At 47.5% G+C, this 20,536-nt stretch overlaps 1 protein-coding gene across 8 annotated transcripts in view; it reads left to right on the plus strand.

The window, feature by feature from the left end:
* The window catches only part of PKNOX1 (PBX/knotted 1 homeobox 1), a 59,893-nt gene extending 44,309 nt beyond the window's left edge, over positions 1-15,584 (plus strand). For all 8 annotated transcript variants that reach the window (XM_009437901.4, XM_001142111.7, XM_054675089.2 and 5 more), the window contains 5 exons: positions 121-218; positions 3,298-3,426; positions 6,865-6,941; positions 10,696-10,868; positions 11,884-15,584. In XM_009437901.4, coding sequence (XP_009436176.1) covers positions 121-218; positions 3,298-3,426; positions 6,865-6,941; positions 10,696-10,868; positions 11,884-12,095 — 689 coding nt within the window. In that variant the 3' untranslated portion in view covers positions 12,096-15,584. The remainder of the gene's footprint in view (positions 1-120; positions 219-3,297; positions 3,427-6,864; positions 6,942-10,695; positions 10,869-11,883) is intronic.
* The last annotated feature ends 4,952 nt before the right edge of the window (positions 15,585-20,536 follow it).

Genomic DNA, 20,536 nt, shown 5'->3' on the forward strand with positions numbered 1-20,536 from the left:
ACCAGCCTGGGCAACAAAGCAATGTCCCTGTCTCTACAAAAAAAAAAAAAAAAAAGAAGAAGAATGGTTTAAATCATTGAAACTTAAAAGCAGCCTCATATTTTTATTCTCCCTTTCGAGGTGGCACAGTGTATCAGCCTGTCACGGTCGTCACTCCCCAAGGCCAAGTGGTCACACAGACATTGTCGCCTGGGACAATTAGGATCCAGAACTCCCAGGTGCGTGCGCCATTTTATGGAAGGCTTTGGGGGCGAGTGCTGCCCACATAGGGGCACAGGTAGAACAAGCATGAGCCCTTCCCTCTGCCTGAAGAGCTTTGTCTTGTGTAGCAATTTCTGGTTTCTCTGAATGTCAGTGTTTTGTTTCTTTGTACTCTTATCTCTCGCATTGTAGAGAATTTGCAAAGTTCAGAAAATTGTGAAAGAACAGGAAAAAAGTCACTCATAACCACCCCCTGCCACACACACACACACACACACACACACACACACACACACACAGAGTTATCCAGTGCTAACGTTGGATCATGTGCACGTCCACCAGGGGCAGAGGTCTTGTAGGCACACACTCCCCAGGGTCCCCACAAAGGGCACGGCAGAACTGCCAGGCAAGCTTTTCAGACCCGTGAGCCTGGCCCACACCTCCATCATGACAATGTCATTGGGCCAGGGCTTTCAGGCCTCTCTGTCACCCAGGCTGGAGTGCAGTGGTGCTATCTCTGCGGCTGCTGAGCCTTGCCTGTCTTTGGTGTGTGTTATCAGTTCTTACTTTAAGAACATTGATTCTGGGCCGGGCACGGTGACGTCTGTAATCCCAGTACTTTGGGAGGCCAAGGTGGACAGATCACGAGGTCAGGAGTTCAAGACTAGCCTGGCCAGTATGGTGAAACCCTGTCCTTAAAAATACAAAAATTAGCTGGGTGCAGTGGTGCACGCCTGTAATCCCAGCTACTCGGGAGGCTGAGGCAGGAGAATCGCTTGAACCCGGGAAGCAGAGGTTGCAGTGAGCTGAGATCGTGCCACTGCACTCCAGCCTGAACGACAGAGTGAGACTCCATCTCAAAAAAAAAAAAAAAAAACATTGATTCTGGCCGGGTGCAGTGCTCACACCTGTAATCCCAGCACTTTGGGAGGCCGAGATGGGTGGATCTCTTGAGGTTAGGAGTTTGAGGCCAGCCTGTCCAACATAGTGGAACCCCGTCTCTACTAAAAATGCAAAAATTAGCTGGATGTCGGGTGCATGTCTGTAATCCCAGCTGCTCAGGAGGCTGAGGCAGGAGAATCACTTGACCTGGGAGGCGGAGGTTGCAGTGAGCCGAGATCGTGCCACAGCACTCCAGCCTGGGCAACAAGAGCGAAACTCCATCTCAAATAAAATAAAATAAACAACAAAAAAAACCACATTTTTTTGAGACTTTGCAAACCTAAAAATGAGTTTATTTTGATCTCATATTTGATATGCAGTCTGTTTACTTGTAGAATTCCGGGTTGAAAATCCTTTCTACCCAACATTGAGAAAGCATTACTTTTGTTTTTCTGAGACAAAGTCTCACTCTGTTGCCCAGGCTGGAGTGTAGTGGTGTGATCTCGGCTCACTGCAACCTCCACCTCCCAAGTTCAAGTGATTCTCCTGCCTCAGCCTCCCGAGTAGCTGGGATTACAGGTGTGTGCCACTATGCCTGGCTAATTTTTGTATTTTTAGTAGAAATGGGTTTCACCACGTTGGCCAGTCTGGTCTCGAAATCCTGGGCTCAAGCAGTCCGCCTGCCTTGGCCTCCCAAAGTGCTGGGATTACAGGCGTGAGCTACCGCACCCAGCTCTCAAGAAGGTTGGTGTTCTTTTTTCCAATCTTTTGTGTTTTTCTCATCTTTTAGAAGCTTCTCTTTTTTTGCAGGTGCTCTGATTTTTTTTTTTTTTTTTAAGAGACGGTCTCGCTCTGTTACCCAGGCTGGAGTATAGTGGCACAAACACAGCTCACTGAAGCATTGACCTCCCAGGCTCAAGCAATCCTCCCACCTTCACCTCCTGAGTAGTGGGACTACAGGCATGTGCCACCTTGCCCAGTTAATTTTTAAATGTTTTTGTAAAGACGGGGTCTCACTATGTTGCCCATGCTGGTCTTGAACTCCTGGGCTCAACTAGTCCTCCTGCCTTGGCCTCCCAAAGTACTGGGATTACAGGTGTGAGCCACTGTGAGCCAGACACAGTCCAGCCACTGTGCCTGGACTAAAGTTAGGTTTATATGTGAGCTCTTAAACAGGCTGACCTATCCATGCTGCAGACCCTACGGAGCGATTTTGCTTCCTTCCTTCCTTCCCTGGTCTGCGCAGTGCGCAGTGGCAGCATCATCTCAGCAGGCACCTGGGGAGGGAGACGCTGTGTGAGGGAGGCCGTGCCAGGGCCTGGAGCACGGCCTTGTAACGAGCAGATCTTCTCTCGTGTTTTGTGAGAAGGAATTTAACAAAGAAATGCCATTCACATCTTTTTCTTTTAAAATGAAGTTGGCAGAGTAGCCTACGCTTTCCTGGGTGATAGGAGGGAAGGTCCGTATCTCTAGTGCCTGTGGAGGTGTCTGGAACAAGGAGTCAGCCTGTGCCCTCCTGTTCTGCGGCCCCTCTTTCTGCCTTTGTGCTGTTTCTGTTTCTTTCCCCTCTGCTCTCCTGGCATGTCCTGCTCTTGAGAGTTGGATTTTCTGGTGTCCCTGTTCATTCTCATTGGTCCTTGACATCCCTTTTCGGCTAGGAAGTCACATGTTCTCACTGACCTCGCTGCAGGAGGCACAGGTGGGAACAGGTGGTGGGTGAGAGGACCACGACATTCCTGCCTGCAGAGGATGGGCTCTGAGCCTCCCTGCCTGAGAGGCCTCTGCAGAGCCAAGTCACTAGTGCAAAGACTTATCATGTGCCAGCCTGGGCAACAGGGCGAGACCCTGCCTCTACAAAAAGTAGAAGAAATTAGCTGGGTGTGGTGATGCGTGGCTGTGGTCCCAGCTACCCGGGAGGCTGAGCTGGAAGAATCACTTGAGCCCAGGAGTTCAAGGCTGCAGTGAGCCGTGACTGCACCACTGCACTCCAGCCTGAGTGACAGAGCAAGATCCTGTCTCAAAAAAAAGAAAGGCTGGTCATGCGGAGGGAGCCGTGTCCTGAAACACCAGTCCACACAGGGTTCCCATGCATGGGCCTCGACTACAAGTCATTTCCCTGTCCGATCCTTGGCTGTTTTCTCCACCTGCAGTTGTAAGTACTTGGATATGTGAGAATTTCCTATGCTTTCTAATGTTATTTTTCAACTTTAAAAGCTTCAGTTACAGTTAAACCAAGATCTCAGCATCTTGCATCAAGATGATGGTTCATCTAAGAACAAGAGGGGCGTCCTGCCAAAGCATGCCACGAACGTGATGCGGTCCTGGCTCTTCCAGCACATCGGGGTAAGGACGGCTGGGCCGGCCCTTGCCTTGCAGCCCTCTGCGACGCTTGCTCTCTGGCTTATGTGTCATGGAAAAGGGTTACTTCTCTGGGCTCAGAAAATCAAAGGCCTGACTTTCAGGACTTTGTGGCATGTCCGTAATGTGGGGAGCGTGGGGCACTGCTGCAGGGAACTTGAAGGGCAATGAGAGCCGCCGTGAAGGAGCACCCGAGCACATGTGAGGCGTACACGTGTGTCCGAGACAGCCCACCACGAAGGGTGATGGGGTCAGGTGAGCCAGAAAAGTGGGCAGAGAAGGGGTGTTCTTGGGCAGCAGCTGGGGAAGTTGCTGTGTTTCTGTGTGTTGGATTAACAAGGAAGCTGAGATGGGTTAGAGACATCGCAGGGCCGGGTGCACCCACAGGCGGGCCACCGGGTGGGTGCCTTTCGCTGGAAGCGAGTTTGTCCCACAGGGCGTGCCGGTTTGCCCAGCACGTGTGCACCCGGCTTCCTCCCCCGGGCCATGGCCGCGTCTTCTCCCTGTCCCCAGGACATCTTAGGAAGTGCAGTGGTGGGCCTGCTTGCTGAGTTGATGGGGGAGACCTGCTCTGCACGCTGTGTGGCACCATTGCTGCCAGCCTGCTGATCCAGGGCAGGAGAGAGTAGGCGGGGCTCTCCTGGGACAAGCACAGGGAGGCCAAGGCGGGAAGGCAGACGCCAGTTTGGCTTGGCCCTAAGTTTGCCCTTCTCCCCTGCTGTCGCCACTGATTGTTGTGGGGCTGTGGTCATATCCGCCTGTTTCCCAGCCTCCTCCTCCTCGGCTTTCTGCCCTGCATCTGCCCTGCCCTCCCACTGTCTCCTCTCCAGGGTGCCTCCACTGGGGCTGAGGCCTGTTTGTCCTCAGCACTCTGTCCTTGCCCTCCCCTGACTGTGGGCCCCTGAGCCCGTAGCCATCTCACCATTTCGCGGCCCACTTTCCTCTGGCTGCCTCGGGCTCCTCAGTTGAGGATAGGGTCCATGGGAGTGACTGGCCTGAGGGCTTGAAACTGGTGGGTAGTGTTGCTGAGTGGTCCTGGGAGGAGAAGGGCCCTCTCCTGGGCAGAAGGCCTGGCAGGAGCCTGGGCTGCGCCTCTTCTGCTTGCCTGCCCTGGCCTCTTGGTCTCCACCGAGCCGCTTCCATGGGCATAAAAGGTAGCAAGCCACACATGTCAGGAGAAAGGTGTGCTACCTGTGAGCAGCGGGGCTGCTCCGAGAAATTGGTTCAAAGAGATCAGTCACAAGAAAACGGAAAGATTTGTGTGTAAGAATGTTAGTGTTGTTCAATATAATAATGGAAAGTAGGTCGGCATGTAGATGGGGACGTACCGGTTTGATGGAGTATCATATGCATAGTTAACATGAGGAATGAGGGCTCTAAGCAGTCGGGAGGTTTAGTGAAGGATAGGAAGTCAAAAGGCAGCATGTTGGTATATTTACACACATTGCGATTATTACAGCCAATCAGTATATGTATAACATAATGATAGAACAACACCAAGTGGTGGGATTGGGTGAGTACTCTCCTTTCAGGTTTCCTTTAATGTTTTAATAATTTCTCAAACAATAAACCCTGCTCATCATGTCCAGTGAAGACGCCGCTTTTTTTCCTGTGGGGCGTCCTCAGTCCCTCCTCACCCTCGTTTCTTGGCAGCGCCGACCCCCTGTAGTTTCCCGCATACTCTGGGGCAGCATCTCTGGCCGTTTGGTGTTTTCTGCTTGTGTGCTCGTGTTTCCTGCCCTGTTTCTATTTTATGAGCTTTTTAAAGGGGGAGAACAGTATTTCTGTTTCCATGACCTTGAGCTCAGAGCCACACACTCATTGATGGAGTCAAGTTGAGTCACACTGCCGTTAGTTTGAGGAAACAAACCCATCACTGCTGAGGCACATCTGAGGCCGCTCCGTCCCCATGTGATGGGCAGGGGTGTTTCCACGCCGCACTCAGTGTTCCTTTCACATCAAAGCCAAAGTAAACTCTCACTGCTGACTTCGCTGGTACCGTTCATTCTCTTGGGTCCTTGCTGATCCCAAATCAGGGGCTTTAGTGCATTCAGGCTTTACAGTAAATGTCGTGTTGGTTTCTACATATAGACAGTCATCAATCTTGGAGAAATTATTTACCATAGCTAGAAATCATTTTCGGTTGGTACTTCTGTGAATTTTGCTATCTAGTTCTGGTTGGATTTTTTTTTTTTTTTTTTTCTGCACTCCCAGGCTGGAGTGCAGTGGTGCGATCTCAGCTCACTGCAACCTCCGCTTCCTGGGTTCAAGCAATTCTTCTGCCTCAGCCTCCCAAATAGCTGGGACTACAGGTGCGTGCCACCATGACCGGCTAATTTTTTGTATTTTTAGTAGAATAAGGTTTCACCGTGTTAGCCAGGATGGTCTTGATCTCCTGACCTCGTGAGCTGGCCACCTTGGCCTCCCAAAGTACTGGGATTACAGGCGTGAGCCATCACACCTGGCCGGGTTTTTTTTTTTTTTTTCCAGATGGCCAGGCTGGTCTCGAACTCCTGACCTCAAGTGATCCACCTGCCTCAGCCTCCCAAAGTGCTGAGATTACAGGCGTGAGGCACCGCGCCCGGCCCTCTGGTTGGATTTTTTGTATGTGAAATGTTTCAATCATACATAAAAGAAGAATAGCATAGCGGGCACTCCTGTCACCGGCCCTGGGTTCAGTTCCTTACTGACAGCACAGGTGAATCCAGCAGATATCTCATCCCAGGAAAGCTGTCGATGGCATCAGCTTATCCCAGTATCAGTTGATTCTTGTGGTACCCATGATGGAAATTTGTCCCCCAGCCTGCCTGGCCATTTCCTACTCCACCTGTTTCACCAGCTGTGGGATGGGGGCAGTTTGTAAACACTTCATGCCTCAGTCTCCTCTTCTGTAAAATAAAGACACTGACAGTGACCGTCTCAGCAGGTGCTTCTGAGGAATCAGTGAATTATTATAGAATGGACCAAGGTAATTGAAATGTGCTGTGTGTTGCTTGTGGCAGAGGCTCCCGGGCCAGAACGCATCCATCCATCCTCTTTACATGGATGTAGTTTATTGTTCATAAGTTAAAGTTCAATAAAGTTGATACAGAATCTATAGATTGTATCAAGCCTGGCGTAGACTCACTGCTGGACTGCATAGCTGCTCCTCATGATGTCGCTGCTGTTATCGTCACCGCTGAACCGTTAAACGTAGGGGGCGGTCCGCCTTGGCCTATGCGCTAACCAGCCACTGCGGCACTAGGACATTCCTGGGACGAGGAGAAACACTTTGTTCGTGAGACTACAGTTAGGTTTTGGCTAGAAGCACTGTTGACGTGACCATTATTTTCTAATGATTATGTAATGCTCACATTTTGCCTAAATCGTCTTGATTTCCTTTGTAAACTGGAAGGCCATGGTAACCTTCTTTTTTATTTTCAGCATCCCTACCCAACAGAGGATGAGAAAAAACAGATTGCTGCTCAGACAAATTTGACACTACTCCAAGTCAACAACTGGTAAGGTGCCCTGCTTCCTGAAATCATGCTGTCAGCACGGTAGAGCACTTGGAAACCCTGGCACCAATACATGGTGAAATCTTGCTGAAAATAGGAGATCTCTCTTTTTCTTTTTTCCCAATTGAGACGGGGTCTTGCTGTGTTGCCCAGGCTGGTCTCGAACTCCTGGCCTCAAGTGATCCTCCCACCTCAGCTTCTCAAAGTGCTGGGATCATGGGTGTGAGTCACTGCACCCGACTAAAAATATGAGTTCTTTTAATGGGCAATGGGAGCAGGAGACTTAGGAATAAACCAGGTTCAACCTAAGTTTTCATATCAATACCTCATTATGGACTGCATCCTGCCTGCCTCTTTAGAACTGTTTCTCTAGGGTGCTACTGTCCCCAAGCCCCACATTCATACAAAACTGTGATGTGTTGTTAGTGGATGAGCCTCTGGATGGTGGGAGGCCAAGAGTGAGAGGTCCTGCCCCATGAGGGGACCCTCTGCCACTCTTTCTTGTGGGGTCCTGCTCCACAGAAGAGTCTGGGAGCCATTCCTAGCAAAGAAACACCCAGGAGGACATTTCATAAAACGTCCCCTTCTACTCCTGCTGTCAAACATTGCTGTGGACACTTAGACTCTGGCCAGATGTATTTTCTTCAGTAAGGGCTTGTGCGTGTTCCTAGGTGGCACTGAAGTGGGGGGTGGTCTTCCATTTTGGTTATTAGTCACTTGTCACATTTTTTTAATTTACTTATTATTCAGATGTAGGAAACAGTTTCAGCTTAATAAAACTGGCATGCATAAAAGAAGAAAGCACAAATTCTTCCAGTTGTAAACATTATTATCTTTATCTTAGCTGTGCTAAAATGTGAACTTGTTGAAGTTCCAGCAAGAAAGTCTTCGTCTTTGTGCAGTCGTGTGTGCGGGAGGTTTGCTTCGGGGTTGCATAAGTACTTCCACGATCCTGCATTCTTGCCATTCTTTTAGATTTGGGTAGTCACAACAGACTATACTATTTGCGTTATTTCCTGTTAAATCTTTTAAATAGAATATTAACAAAAATTTAAAGATTCTGAGTATGTTGTTGCTGCAGTGGTTGTTATATACTGCTCATGTGCTTGTTTTCCTGGAGCTATGTGGAAACCACATACTTTGGTTGGGGCACACCTGTGGTGGGTGGGCTGAAGCGGGAGGGATGCTTCTCTGGATGTGCTGGTGCCCCGTCACTGCTCAGCATCCTCCTGCTTTTCTTCATTCATGATTTCCTGGTGTTCCCTGACTTGCTACTATGTTACATTAACGAATTGTCTTATCTAGGTTTAGTATCAACTTTTAATTTTTAGTAATAATAACAGTTTAATAATATAACTTAAAAATTCCAAATTTCTGAAATCTTTAATATTTGTAGCTACTTTTACTTTTTGTGACTTTCTTTTCTTTTGTATTTACAAACATTACATCTTGGAGTGAGATACACACACCCATCATTAGTTCATGCCTCTGCTGGTAGCAGCTTTGAATAAGAATGATTTAAAAACACATTACAGGCCAGGCGCGGTGGCTCACACCTGTAATCCCAGCACTTTGGGAGGCCGAGGTGGGCAGATCACGAGGTCAGGAGTTCAAGACCAGCCTGACCAACATGGTGAAATCCTGTCTCTACTAAAAATAGAAAAATTAGCTGCGTGTGGGGGTGCACACCTGTAATCCCAGCTACTCAGGAGGCTAAGGCAGTAGAATGGCTTGAACTCGGGAGGTGGAGGTTGCAGTGAGCCCAGATCGCACCATTGCACTCCAGCCTGGGTGACAGGGGGAGACTCAGTCTCAAAAAAAAGAAAACAACCAACACATTACAGTAGCAGTGGGGCCTTCCCTCCCAGGTCTTGTTGGGGTTGTGGGTGGCCATGGAGCTTGTGCTGCAGGGATCACCAGGTTCCTCTAAATGAAGCATGGCGGGATCTGATCTGCTTCATTATTATTAGACTGTGTGCTAATATAATTGTAGATATTTTTAAATCTTGGACTTTTAAAATTAAGCAACCTTAGAGCTGATCCAGTTCTAGTGTTGTTGTTTTGCAGAGGGGGGCATTAAAAAAAGAAAGAAGTTGTCACAGTGACAAACCAGAGTAGAATCTGAGTCTAAAAGTAATGCTTTTGTTTCCCTGATATCGTGAACATGGCTACTCACCTATCCAGATAGAGAAGTCTGGCTTTTAATAGATGAGCAATGTGTGACTCTAGCAAGAGGTCAACTACTTTATCATTCATGTTACTGAAAAAAGAAGACAGAAACGAGGCCTTAAGCATGGTTGGTATTGCTGCTTTTGCGTTAGGTTAGGGGTAATGCATGAATCTGGACGGGTTCTGGTTTGATAGGCGCTTTCACGGGACAGATGTTGTTTTTCTTTCCGTTTCTTTCCATTGCAGCTCTTTTTGTAGCAAAGTGGCCCAGTCAGTGGCATAGGGTGGTGGGTGCAGCAGAACGCATGTCTGGGTTGCTTTGTCCTCTAGTCACTGCAGGAGGAAAAGCTGGCCTAGGGATTTGAGTCTCCTTGCACTTTCTCACATTTAAAGGCAACAGCTCATAGCATAAGAATGGGAACTGAAGACAGCAGCCTTTAATCTTAATGTATTTTGAGATTGCTATCATACTCATTTGATATGAAACAATGTCCAGCCTGCCTTGCCAACCTGTGACTGTTGGGCCAGGTGCAGTGGCTCACATCTGTAATCCCAGCACTTTGGGAGACCAAGGCAGGCAGATCACAAGGTGAAGAGATCGAGACCATCTTGGCCAACATGGTGTAACCCCCTGTTTACTAAAAATACAAAAATTAGCTGGGCGAGGTGGCGGGCGCCTATAGTCCCAGCTACTCAGGAGGCTGAGGCAGCAGAATCGCTTAAACCCAGGAGGCGGAGGTTGCGGTGAGCTGAGATCGTGCCACTGCACTCCAGCCTGTGCGACAGGGCGAGACTCCATCTCAAAAATACAAAAACAATGTCCAGCCTGCCCTGCCAGCCTGTGATTGTTGCTGCTCTCGTTCTCTGTGGAGTCTTATCACAGGCGTGAGTGCCTAGTCTGACAGAGTCGCCAGCGTCTGTCGGGGATTTCATCACTGCTGGTGCCTACGTGCTGTGCTGGCCACATGTCTAGGACCACTGGATGACTTACGCCTCCAGTCGTCTAAGAAACAGCTCATCATTGGGAATGGTTTTTGAAAAGATGCAGCTCTTGCCTTAGATCGTGCTTTGTGGTGAAACAAGAGGAGGTGGCAGTCCCATTCTCTGATGGCTCAGACATGTTGCCACCCAGGGGCTCGGCCCCGTTGGTGATCTGGTGACGTCCAGACGAGTGCAGACTGCCCGATCGTCTCAGGCATGATGGCACTACAGAAAGTCTTGCTTCTTTAACATTTTTCTTCCTTAGGGAAAATAGTGTCAGATTCACAAATTCAACAGTATCATCTATGTCGTTATGAGTATCTAGTTCACAAACATGCACTAAAGGAGTTGAGACAAAAAAAAAAATGCCATGGATGAGTTGGTGCTTATTTGCATGATTTTTAAAACAACAGGCTCTGTGTTTCTGGGCATTTAGAGAATTTAGAAGAGCTGTTGAGTCCTCTTAAGTAGTTATTATAGTGGAGAACTTGAGTCATTCTTTGTAGCGTGCTTCATAGAGCAGCGTGTTTGTTAGAAGGATTTGTTAATCCTGTATAGGGTCTTTACGAAGGCTGTTTTCATGGAAGCTTCTCTTTGTTGACTCCAGGTTCATCAATGCCAGAAGACGAATTCTTCAGCCAATGTTGGATTCAAGTTGTTCAGAGACCCCCAAAACAAAGAAAAAAACTGCTCAGAACCGGCCAGTTCAGAGGTTTTGGCCTGATTCTATTGCATCAGGAGTTGCACAGCCACCGCCGAGCGAGCTCACCATGTCGGAAGGTACAGGTGGCCGGCCAAGGCCAGACATGGTGGACCATGGGGTGGGGATTATGAACAAGAGGCCTGGATCAGGCCTGTTAGCTGTGAGCCTCAGGTAATGTGGTGAATGAAAGTGCGTGGTTCTCTTTCTCTGCAACTAAAACATGAGGAAGCTGCATTCTGGGTGCACGGGAGCTCTCAGTAAGAGTTAGGAGCACCAGTAGTAGAGAATGTAAAACACGTGATAGAGATATGAAATCATTAATTCTGTCTCAAAGACACAGTCATGCCCATGGATCTTCTCCTTTGCTTCTGTGTTTGCTCTCCTTTTCCCTCCGACTCCGGGTGTGGAGGAGGGACTTACCCCGTTCTCGCCATGTGGCTTCTTTCTCTTCATCCCCCATGCCCTTCTCTTGTTTTTGCTTATTCCCTGTGGCCTCTGCTCTCCATCCCCTGACATAGGCAGCCATTCTGATGTGTTTTATAGGCATCTTTCTGTTCGCATGAGGTCTTCATATTTTGGATGGTTTTGTGTGCATGTGTTTTTGTTTTTTGTTTGTTTGTTTGCTTTGTTTTTTTTTGTTTTTTTTTTGAGACAGAGTCTCACTCTGTTGCCCAGGCTGGAGTGCAATGGCGCAATCTCGGCTCACTGAAACCTCTGCCTACCAGGTTCCCGCCATTCTCCTGCCTCAGCCTCCCGAGTAGCTGGGAGTAGCTACAGGTGCCTACCACCACGCCCGGCTAATTTTTTGTATTTTTAGTAGAGACGGGGTTTCACCATGTTCACCAGGATGGTCTTGATCTCCTGACCTCGATATCCGCCTGCCTCAGCCTCCCAAAGTGCTGGGATTACAGGCGTGAGCTACCGCGCCCGGCCCAGAAACAGTTTCTTAAATCCCTGTTGAACATTCCCTAAACATATATAGGTATTTTATTTTAACTTTAGGTCAAACAAGCAAACAGCACCCAATTGAGTAATAAAGTGTTTTTCTGTGAGTACTAATTTAAATAATGACACACCTTCATCCTGCCGCAGGAGCTGTTGTCACCATCACCACGCCCGTGAACATGAACGTGGACAGCCTTCAGTCTCTGTCCTCGGACGGGGCCACCCTGGCGGTGCAGCAGGTCATGATGGCAGGGCAGAGCGAGGACGAGTCTGTGGACAGCACAGAGGAGGATGCGGGTGCCCTGGCCCCTGCCCACATCAGCGGGCTGGTCTTGGAGAACAGTGACTCCCTGCAGTAGGGGCAGGAGCAGACGCACCTGACTTTTTAGAGTTTGCACAGCAAACATTTTACACAGTTTTATTTCTAATATGTTTTATATGTAGATATAGAAGAGTGCACTTTTGTATTTCATAGTAAGCTTAAAGCGCGTCTTTGCCGGTGCAGCGACTTCTTTCAAGTGTGTGTGTGTGTGTGCGTGTGTGCGTGTGTGTGGATTTTTAAAGAAATTCTTTAAAGGTTTAACGCTAGATTGTGAGGAATGACACACCACTCCCTCCCCACCTTGAATCCCTAATTAGATTAAGGAATAGCGCTGCCATTTTCTAAACCGTGTTGCGGTTGTCACTTAGTTCTGTGGTTCCAGCAGATCTCAGTGGGCTGGTTGATTTGTGTGGCCCATGGATTTGAAAGAAGCTGCTGCACCCGAAACTGCCAGTGTGTGGTGACAACGGCACACGCCTAGACTGAGTGTGGTTTCGTCGTGAGTGGATGGACGGCAAGCTTAGCAAGCCTAAGTCCCCTCATGTTCAGTGAGCCTGTTTCATTTGCTATATAGAAAAAGAAACTCCTATTTTTACCTTTCTGGAATTACTGGATAAAAAAGCTATTTTTATAAATTCGTTATGAATTGGATGATGACTATATTGAGGATAAAATTTCTAGAGAAGAAACAATACATGCTTGCTATTAATATTTCAATTTGGAATGTTCTGAATTGACCAAATTTAACGAACCTACCCAAAGTTAGCTACCGTTCCATGGTTCTTTGCTCTCCCAGGGTAGTGATGAACATTTACTACTATAAAAGAAACAGCTATTTAATGAAATTTTGATATCTGCAAATTTTTGTTGATATGTAATGCTCAGATTGCATTTTACACTTGATCTAAACATATATCGAAAGATATCTGCTAAACAGGACTTCGGGTAAGTGAGGTGAAATGGTAGCCAGTGACCCGTTAGGAGCTCTCACCATACATACTCCAGTCTAATTTAAATCTGACCACAGTTGCATGGTTGCTTTACCATGTTAGCTGTGTATTGTTTTAAAAGTTTTAACTTCAAAATATGTTATGCACAGAATGTTTATTATAAACTAATATAAAATGTGCTCTACCCCATTGGCTCAGAGCTAGGGCAAACAGCAGATATTCAGACTTTATTACTTAACTAGCGGACATCCCTGGAGTCCCAGCAGCGAGTTGGTCTGGCGAGGGCACCTCGGCAGCCCCCACGGGTTGGCTCCTACGTTTGCGTTTGTGGCTGGTCTCCTGGTGTCAGCGTTCTCTTGTACGTTGTTGCTTTCGACTTTTCAGAGCCCTCCTGCTCACTTGACCACGTGAGATTTGGAATAACTGTAGGACTTCTGTTTTCTGGTAACAAGATGAACCGAGAGAGTGGGCTGGGTTCTGTTTTCTTTGGTTTTGATTTGTTTTCATTGTTTACTTAGGAGTGGTGCTTTTTCTCAGAAAACAGGCCACGGTGTTTCATACAGAATGTCTTCATATCATCTGAAATGGTATGGCTGAAGTTCATTTGTTTACAGGGTCGGGAATGTCTTCAGTTCTTGAGAGTCAACAGTAATGATTGGATGTAAGCCAAGGGACATTTTAAGCTAGTGAAGAGTTTTTTCTGCAATTGATTTTTCCCAAAAGAATATATTAATTGAGGTTAAGAAGTCAGTGGGAAACACACAGAAATTTATTTTAAAATCTTTCAGGAGCTTTAACTGAAAGACTTGGTTATCAAGTCTTTTGGGGAGAGAATGACTTTTTTTTTTTTTTGAGACAGAGTTTTGCTCTTGTTGCCCAGGCTGGAGGGCAATGGTGCGATCTCAGCTCACTGCAACCTCCACCTCTTATGTTCAAGCAATTCTCCTTCCTTAGCCTCCTGAGTAGCTGGGATTACAGGCATGCGCCACCACACCTGGCTAATTTTGTATTTTTAGTAGAGATGGGTTTCTCCATGTTGGTCGGGCTGGTCTCGAACTCCCGACCTCAGGTGATCTGCCTGCCTCAGCCTCCCAAAGTGCTGGGATTACAGGCGTGAGCCACCACGCCCGGCCGAGAATGACATCTTAAAGCCACCATTGCGTTCCTCATTTGTGAACTGTTTTCTCGTATTTTAAGTCAAGTCTATAAGATCATTTTTAACCTAAGTTCCAACTTTGTTGGACTCCTTAAAATAAGCACCCATGAAAGCCAGCCAGCCCTTCCTCCTTCCCTCACCACCCTCCGTCTCTTCGTCCCTCACCACCCTCCATCTCTTCGGCTGCCTGCTCTTTCATGTAGATTAGTGGAAGCCGTTCACAGAATGTAGACTCATGTATAGGTCACCGTTTCTTTCCCCTACTAGAAATCACATTCACTAAGCAGTGGATTGAATTTAAGAGTGCTGCCCCTGCCCGGCGCAGTAGGGCGTGCCTCTAGTTCCAGCTACTCGGGAGTCTGAGGCAGAGGATGGCATGTACCAGGAGTTTGAGGCTGCAGTGCACTATGCTTGCACCTGTGAATAGCCACTGCACTCCATCTTGGGCAACACAGTGAGACCCCCATCTATAAAAAGAGAGCACTGCCTGAACCTCGGTGGCACTGGGAAGCTCTGGCCTGAGAGTTAAACACCCATGCTGAATGGTACAGTGTGCATTCTCTCCAGCTGAAAACTTTCTTCAACTTTCCTAAATTCTTACTAATTTCAGAGGAATAGGATAAAGATCACTTAGAGAAAGGGTGCTTATGGACATAGCCCGAGTTTCCTTTAACCTCTCTCCAATGGGTGCTTTTAACTAGCTTCTACATGGCAAGCCGTTTCAGTTTGCAAAATCACTGCCCAGCATGTTTGAGGTCAGTTGGCACCTTAAAACACCTGTTCTCCAGCCCTTGGACAGTGGAGAGAATCTGTAAAAGTGTGACCCCTCTAAGATTTCGTTTTAAGTGATCAGATTCGGTTCCAGTTTTATTCTTGTTGATTTTTTCCCTATGAAGGCTCCCTTTGAATGTGTCTTGAGACCCAAATTGAGCATGTTGCTGTTATTCCTGCCCTGCACCTGTGGAGCAGGAGTGGCAGGGCTGGCTGTGCTGGGTTCCAGCTCGCTCCCACCGAGGGACTAGCTTGGCCTTTGCGCTTTGATTCCAGATAGTAAGATGAGTGGAAGTGTTTATCGAGCATGCAAAAGAAACCCTCACGGCTAAGGGCTCCGGGAGTTGTGTCTGTGTGACCTGAGAGTGATCCGTCTCCTGCCTGTGTGAGGTAGCAGTGGGCACTTTTCATTGAGACAAACTCCAGGGTGCCCAGCGGGGGTTCTGCCCCTTGTGAAGGCCCATTCCTGGCACTTAGAGACAGAAAGAACTCAGCAATCTTTCGTTCTAGTTATATTCGGTCTTTGAAACTGACAATCTTTGAAATGTGAATACTGTAACAATATGTTTTCTTGGATTGTTGTCTTTAAAAAGGATTTTTGTGAAGCAATTGATTTATCAAAGCAAAAAAATTAAAAATAGAAACTTGCTTTATGGATGTTTTATTTTATAAAGCTCATGTCACCAAAAGCTGCTTCTCCATTTTATGTAAAACATTGAGAATGTTTTCATGTTTTCTGGTGACATGTAGGGTCTGTAGTCACCCCTGCATATTGAGAAACTAGGACCACACTGCATCGGACTAGTCAGGTCCATTTACATGTCCAAGAATCTTTTCTTAAATTCCTTACTTTGTTCATTCATTGGCTGTTCAGGCAGAAAATGGAAACAGGTAGCTTTTATGTTTTTTATTATAGTTTTCCACAAATCTAATTATTCTGATAGTTACAAGAAGATAATGATTCATCAGTAAGCTAACATAATCCCTTTCATAGTTCATATTATAAATTTTCATGACAAGAAAGTTCCTGAAGATTTAAAAGGTACATTAAAACAATTTCAGAGGGTTTTTAATCTTTGTTGTCTAGAGTGTTATAACTCCCAACAACTGTTCATGCTTAGAGGCTAAAGTCAGCAGACTTAGTATTTTAAAAACCACACGCAAAATTGCGAGTCTTGTTGGTGATTAGTAGTGACAGCTGACTGTATTGTTTCAAGCAGTGTTTTCATTGATTACGGAAAACTGAGGCACTGTGTTGTGTCTGCAGCTCCCTTAGTTCAGAGGTGAGAGGACGGGCATGAACTTTATTAATGTGGGGCCTCAGGCAGCCCCAGTCTCTCTAGGCTTCCAGGGCTTCATTTATGAAAAGGAAGAACTGGCTTATAAGGTTTATTCTAGCCTTACAATGATGTTTATGACTAATAAGATTCTATCTCTCCATCTAAAGACTGATGAGGAAGTGAGTAATGGTCTAGCAAATCCAGAAAATAAGAAATATTTGGATTAAATATTTAGTGTTTCACAGTTTTTGAATTATATGAATGTCATAAATAATGTCTACTGTTTTTAGCTTTCATGCCATTCTATTATATATACTCTCAGAAGAAATTCTTAGTACAAGGCCGGGCGCGGTGGCTCCCGCCTGTAATCCCAGCACTTTGTGAGGCCAGGGTGGGCAGATCACCTGAGGTCAGGAGTTTGAGATCAGTCTGGCCAACATGGTGAAACCCCATCTCTACTACAAACACAAAAATTAGCCAGGCATGGTGGCAGGCACCTGTAATCCCAGCTACTCGGGAAGCTGAGGCAGGAGAATCTCTTGAATCCGGGAGGCGGAGGTTGCAGTGAGCCGAGATTGTCCCACTGCACTCCAGCCTGGGGCATAGAGCGAGACTCTGTCTCAAAAAAAAAAAAAAAAAAAAAAAAAAAAATTCTTAGTACAAATTATTTTTGCCCTTGTACAGTGGGATATTTTTACCTTCACTAAGACCTAGGATAGTTGTTTAACTATCATTGTTTATAAAATCTGCGAGACTAGTGACTATATAGCATCTAAGCACATGTGACTGAAAGCAGTGAATGCCCGGGGTGGCATCTAGGCCTGGGGCCAGCTTTCCCCAATCCCACGTCTTCACCATGCAGCCCAGGTCGGGTCTGGCACCTGCAGGCTCCTCTCTGCCAGGCCTCCTCAGGTCTGGCTTTTGTAGTCTATAAAGGACTAGTTAGTGTTGCTTACTTGGATAATTTGTAAGTATTCTGTATAAAAATCGTATTTAGAAGGTATTATCTTATACAGATGTTTCCATTCTTTATCTCCCACAGCAACCCACACTCTCACGGCTTCTGCTGCAGGAAGCGCTCCTTCCTGGGATTCCCTGGCACAGTTCAGCTGAGTATTTCTCCACCTTCGCTGGCTGCTCTCCTCTAGCTCCACAGTCTCTACAACCCAGGTCTACACTAACACACAAGACAGTGTAAACTGTTAAGGGCTTCACAACTTATTTCTGACATGGATTGCTGTGTTAAGATAATATGAAAGAAAACTCAGTGAATATAAAGTAAAATATTTTAAAATATAACTGATTTTTCTATAGGCCATTTTCTAAAAATGTCTAAGCAACTAAGGACTTCAACCCTGTAAAAAGCAAGAATAGTTTTAATATAAATCAGGAATTCTAGACCGGGCGTGGTGGCTCACACCTTTAGTCCCAGCACTTTGGGAGGCCGAGGCAGGCAGATCACCTGAGGTCAGGAGTTTGAGACCAGCCTGGCCATCACGGAGAAACCTGGTCTCTACTAAAAATAAAAAAATTAGTCGGGCATGGTGGTGGGTGCCTGAAATCCCAGCTACTCGGGAAGCTCAGGCAGGAGAATCGCTTGAACCCAGGAGGCGGAGATTGTAGTGAGCCGAGACCACGCCACTTCACTCCAGTCTGGGCGACAGAGCAAGGCTCTGTCCTAAAATAAATAAATAAATAAATAAATAAATAAGGAATTCTTTTATTCCAGCATCTTTCAAAAGAAACATTTTAGGCTGGGCGCAGTGGCTCACGCCTGTAATCCCAGCACTTTGGGAGGCCGAGGCCGGTAGATCACGAGGTCAGGAGTTCCAGACCAGCCTGGCCAGTATGGTGAAACCCCGTCTCTACTAAAAATATAAAAAATTAGCCGGGCATGGTGGTGCATGCCTGTAGTCCCGGCTACCCGGGAGGCTGAGGCAGGAGAATTCCATGAACCCGGGAGACGGAAGTTGTGGTGAGCCGAGTTCATACCACTGCACTCCAGCCTGGGCGACAGAGCGAGACTCCGTCTCAAAAAAAAAAAAGAAAAAAGAAAAAAGAAAAGAAACATTTTAATGACAGCTTTAGTTGCTTAGACATTTTTAGAAAATGGCCTATAGAAAAATCAGTTATATTTTAAAATATTTTACTTTATATTCACTGAGTTTTCTTTCATATTATCTTAACACAGCAATCCATGTCAGAAATAAGTTGTGAAACCCTTAACAGTTTACACTGTCTTGTGTGTTAGTGTAGACCTGGGTCATAGAGACCGTGGAGCTAGAGGAGAGCAGCCAGCGAAGGTGGAGAAATACTCAGCTGAACTGTGCCAGGGAATCCCAGGAAGGAGCGCTTCCCGCAGCAGAAGCCGTGAGAGTGTGGGTTGCTGTGGGAGGGTAGATGGCAGGAGGACACGGGGCTGGGCAGCCGGGAGGGACTGGTGGCCTGGGAGACAGCAGTGAAGAGGAGAGGGGAGAGCAGAGGCAGGCGCCATGGGTTCTGGGCATGGCCGTGAGCCACTGGAAGATGATACGGGAGCTTATCTTTGTTCCCTTGGGGAAGAAGCCCTTATTTTGAGACCTCGAAGGCATAAATCCTAAGGCAAAACACGGGTGATTTGGCCAGATCAAAATTCAGTTTTTCTGTGCATTGGAGGACACAGAGGACCATTAACAGGTGGTGACTGAGAGGGGCACTTTCCTCCTTCCTTCTTTTAATGGATAAAGCCGGCAAGGAGCCAGTGTTAGGGGGATTCCTGCAACTCAGCAAGTAACCAACTAGAAGTCTCTAGAACCATGACAGCGGATATTAATAGTTCATTGAAAGGAGACCAGATGACCAAGCAGCACGTGAAGACTGCACGGCCTCGCCACGCCCAGGGAGTGTGAGCTGGAGCCCGGGGGCGTGCCGCCCTGTCTGCCGGCCGCAATGAGGAAGCTGGGATTGGGGATCTGCAGAAACGGGAACTTGCGTGGTGCTGGCGGGAATATCACGGGGCCAGCCATTCTGGAATGAACCTGACAGGACAGTCATGTGTCACTTAACAATGGGCTGTGCTCTGAGAAATGCCTCTGTAGGGGACTCCATCACCGTAGGAACATCACAGCGCACTCACACAGCTCACTGTACACCCAGCCTGTGCGGCTTAGCCCATTGCTCCCAGCCATGGACCTGTGCGGCACGTGACCCTGCTGACCACCCTGGGCAATCGTAACATAATGTAAGGATTTGTGTGTCTAAACAGCTAAATTGGCCGGGTACTGTGGCTCACACGTGTAATCCCAGCACTCTGGGATGCTGGGGCAGGCAGATCACTTACGCTGAGGAGCTCGAGAGCGGCCTGGGCAATAGAGTAAGACTTCATCTCTACAAAAAAATGTAAAAATTAGCCAAGCATGGTGGCTCACACCTGTAGCCCCAGCTACTCAGAGGCTGAGGTGGGAAGATGTCTTGGACTCAGGAGGGAAAGGTTTCAGTGAGCTGTGATTACACCACTGCATGCCAGCCTGGGCGACAGAGCCAGACCCCGTCTGAAAAAAAAATGCTAAACAAAGGTACAGTAAAAATACAGTCTAAAGTGTTAAAAATAGCACCGGGCACTTACCAGGAGCTGCTCGGATGCCTCAGGGAGTGAGGGCGAGTGAGCGTGGAAGCCTAGGATGTTACCGTATGTACTTACGTGCACTGGCAGCACCACAAACACGGGAGATACACTGTGCTACATGTTATGAGGACAGGGACTTCTCAGCTCCTGTTGTAACCTCACGGGACCTCCTTGGTCTGCTCAGTCCATTGTTGGCTGAAACATCGTGGGTGGCACAGACCTGTGCAGAGACGCTCACTGCAGCCTCGCCTGTGGCGGCAGGGGTTACAGAAGAAGCGTGGACACCCGCATGGAGGGGAACACACTCACTGCAGCCTCACCTGTGGTGGCAGAGGTTACAGAAGCGGCGTGGACACCTGCGTGGAGGGGAACATGCTCACTGCAGCCTCGCCTGTGGCGGCAGGGGTTACAGAAGCAGCGTGGACACCCCTGTGGAGGGGAACGGGGTGAGCTGCTGGGCGTGTCGTGGGGGTGTGGCTATGCGACAGTTGGCACAGGACATTCTTGGGTCTGCTTCTGTCAATAGCTTTATTTCGTGGCAGTGGATTGCCTGTTGTTTCTCTCATAGTTTATTGAATGCCGGGGTTTTTTTGTAGAACAGTGGAGACCAAGATAAATAGTCCTTATGCCCAGAAACAGGCACTCCCCTTCAGACAGGCCCTGGGTGGGTGTGGTCACCAGGTGAGCGGGCTGTGGGCTTGGGGCTGCCTTCGTCCC

The sequence above is a fragment of the Pan troglodytes genome, chromosome 22, assembly GCF_028858775.2.
Source record: "Pan troglodytes isolate AG18354 chromosome 22, NHGRI_mPanTro3-v2.0_pri, whole genome shotgun sequence".
Classification (NCBI taxonomy): Eukaryota; Metazoa; Chordata; class Mammalia; order Primates; family Hominidae; genus Pan; species Pan troglodytes.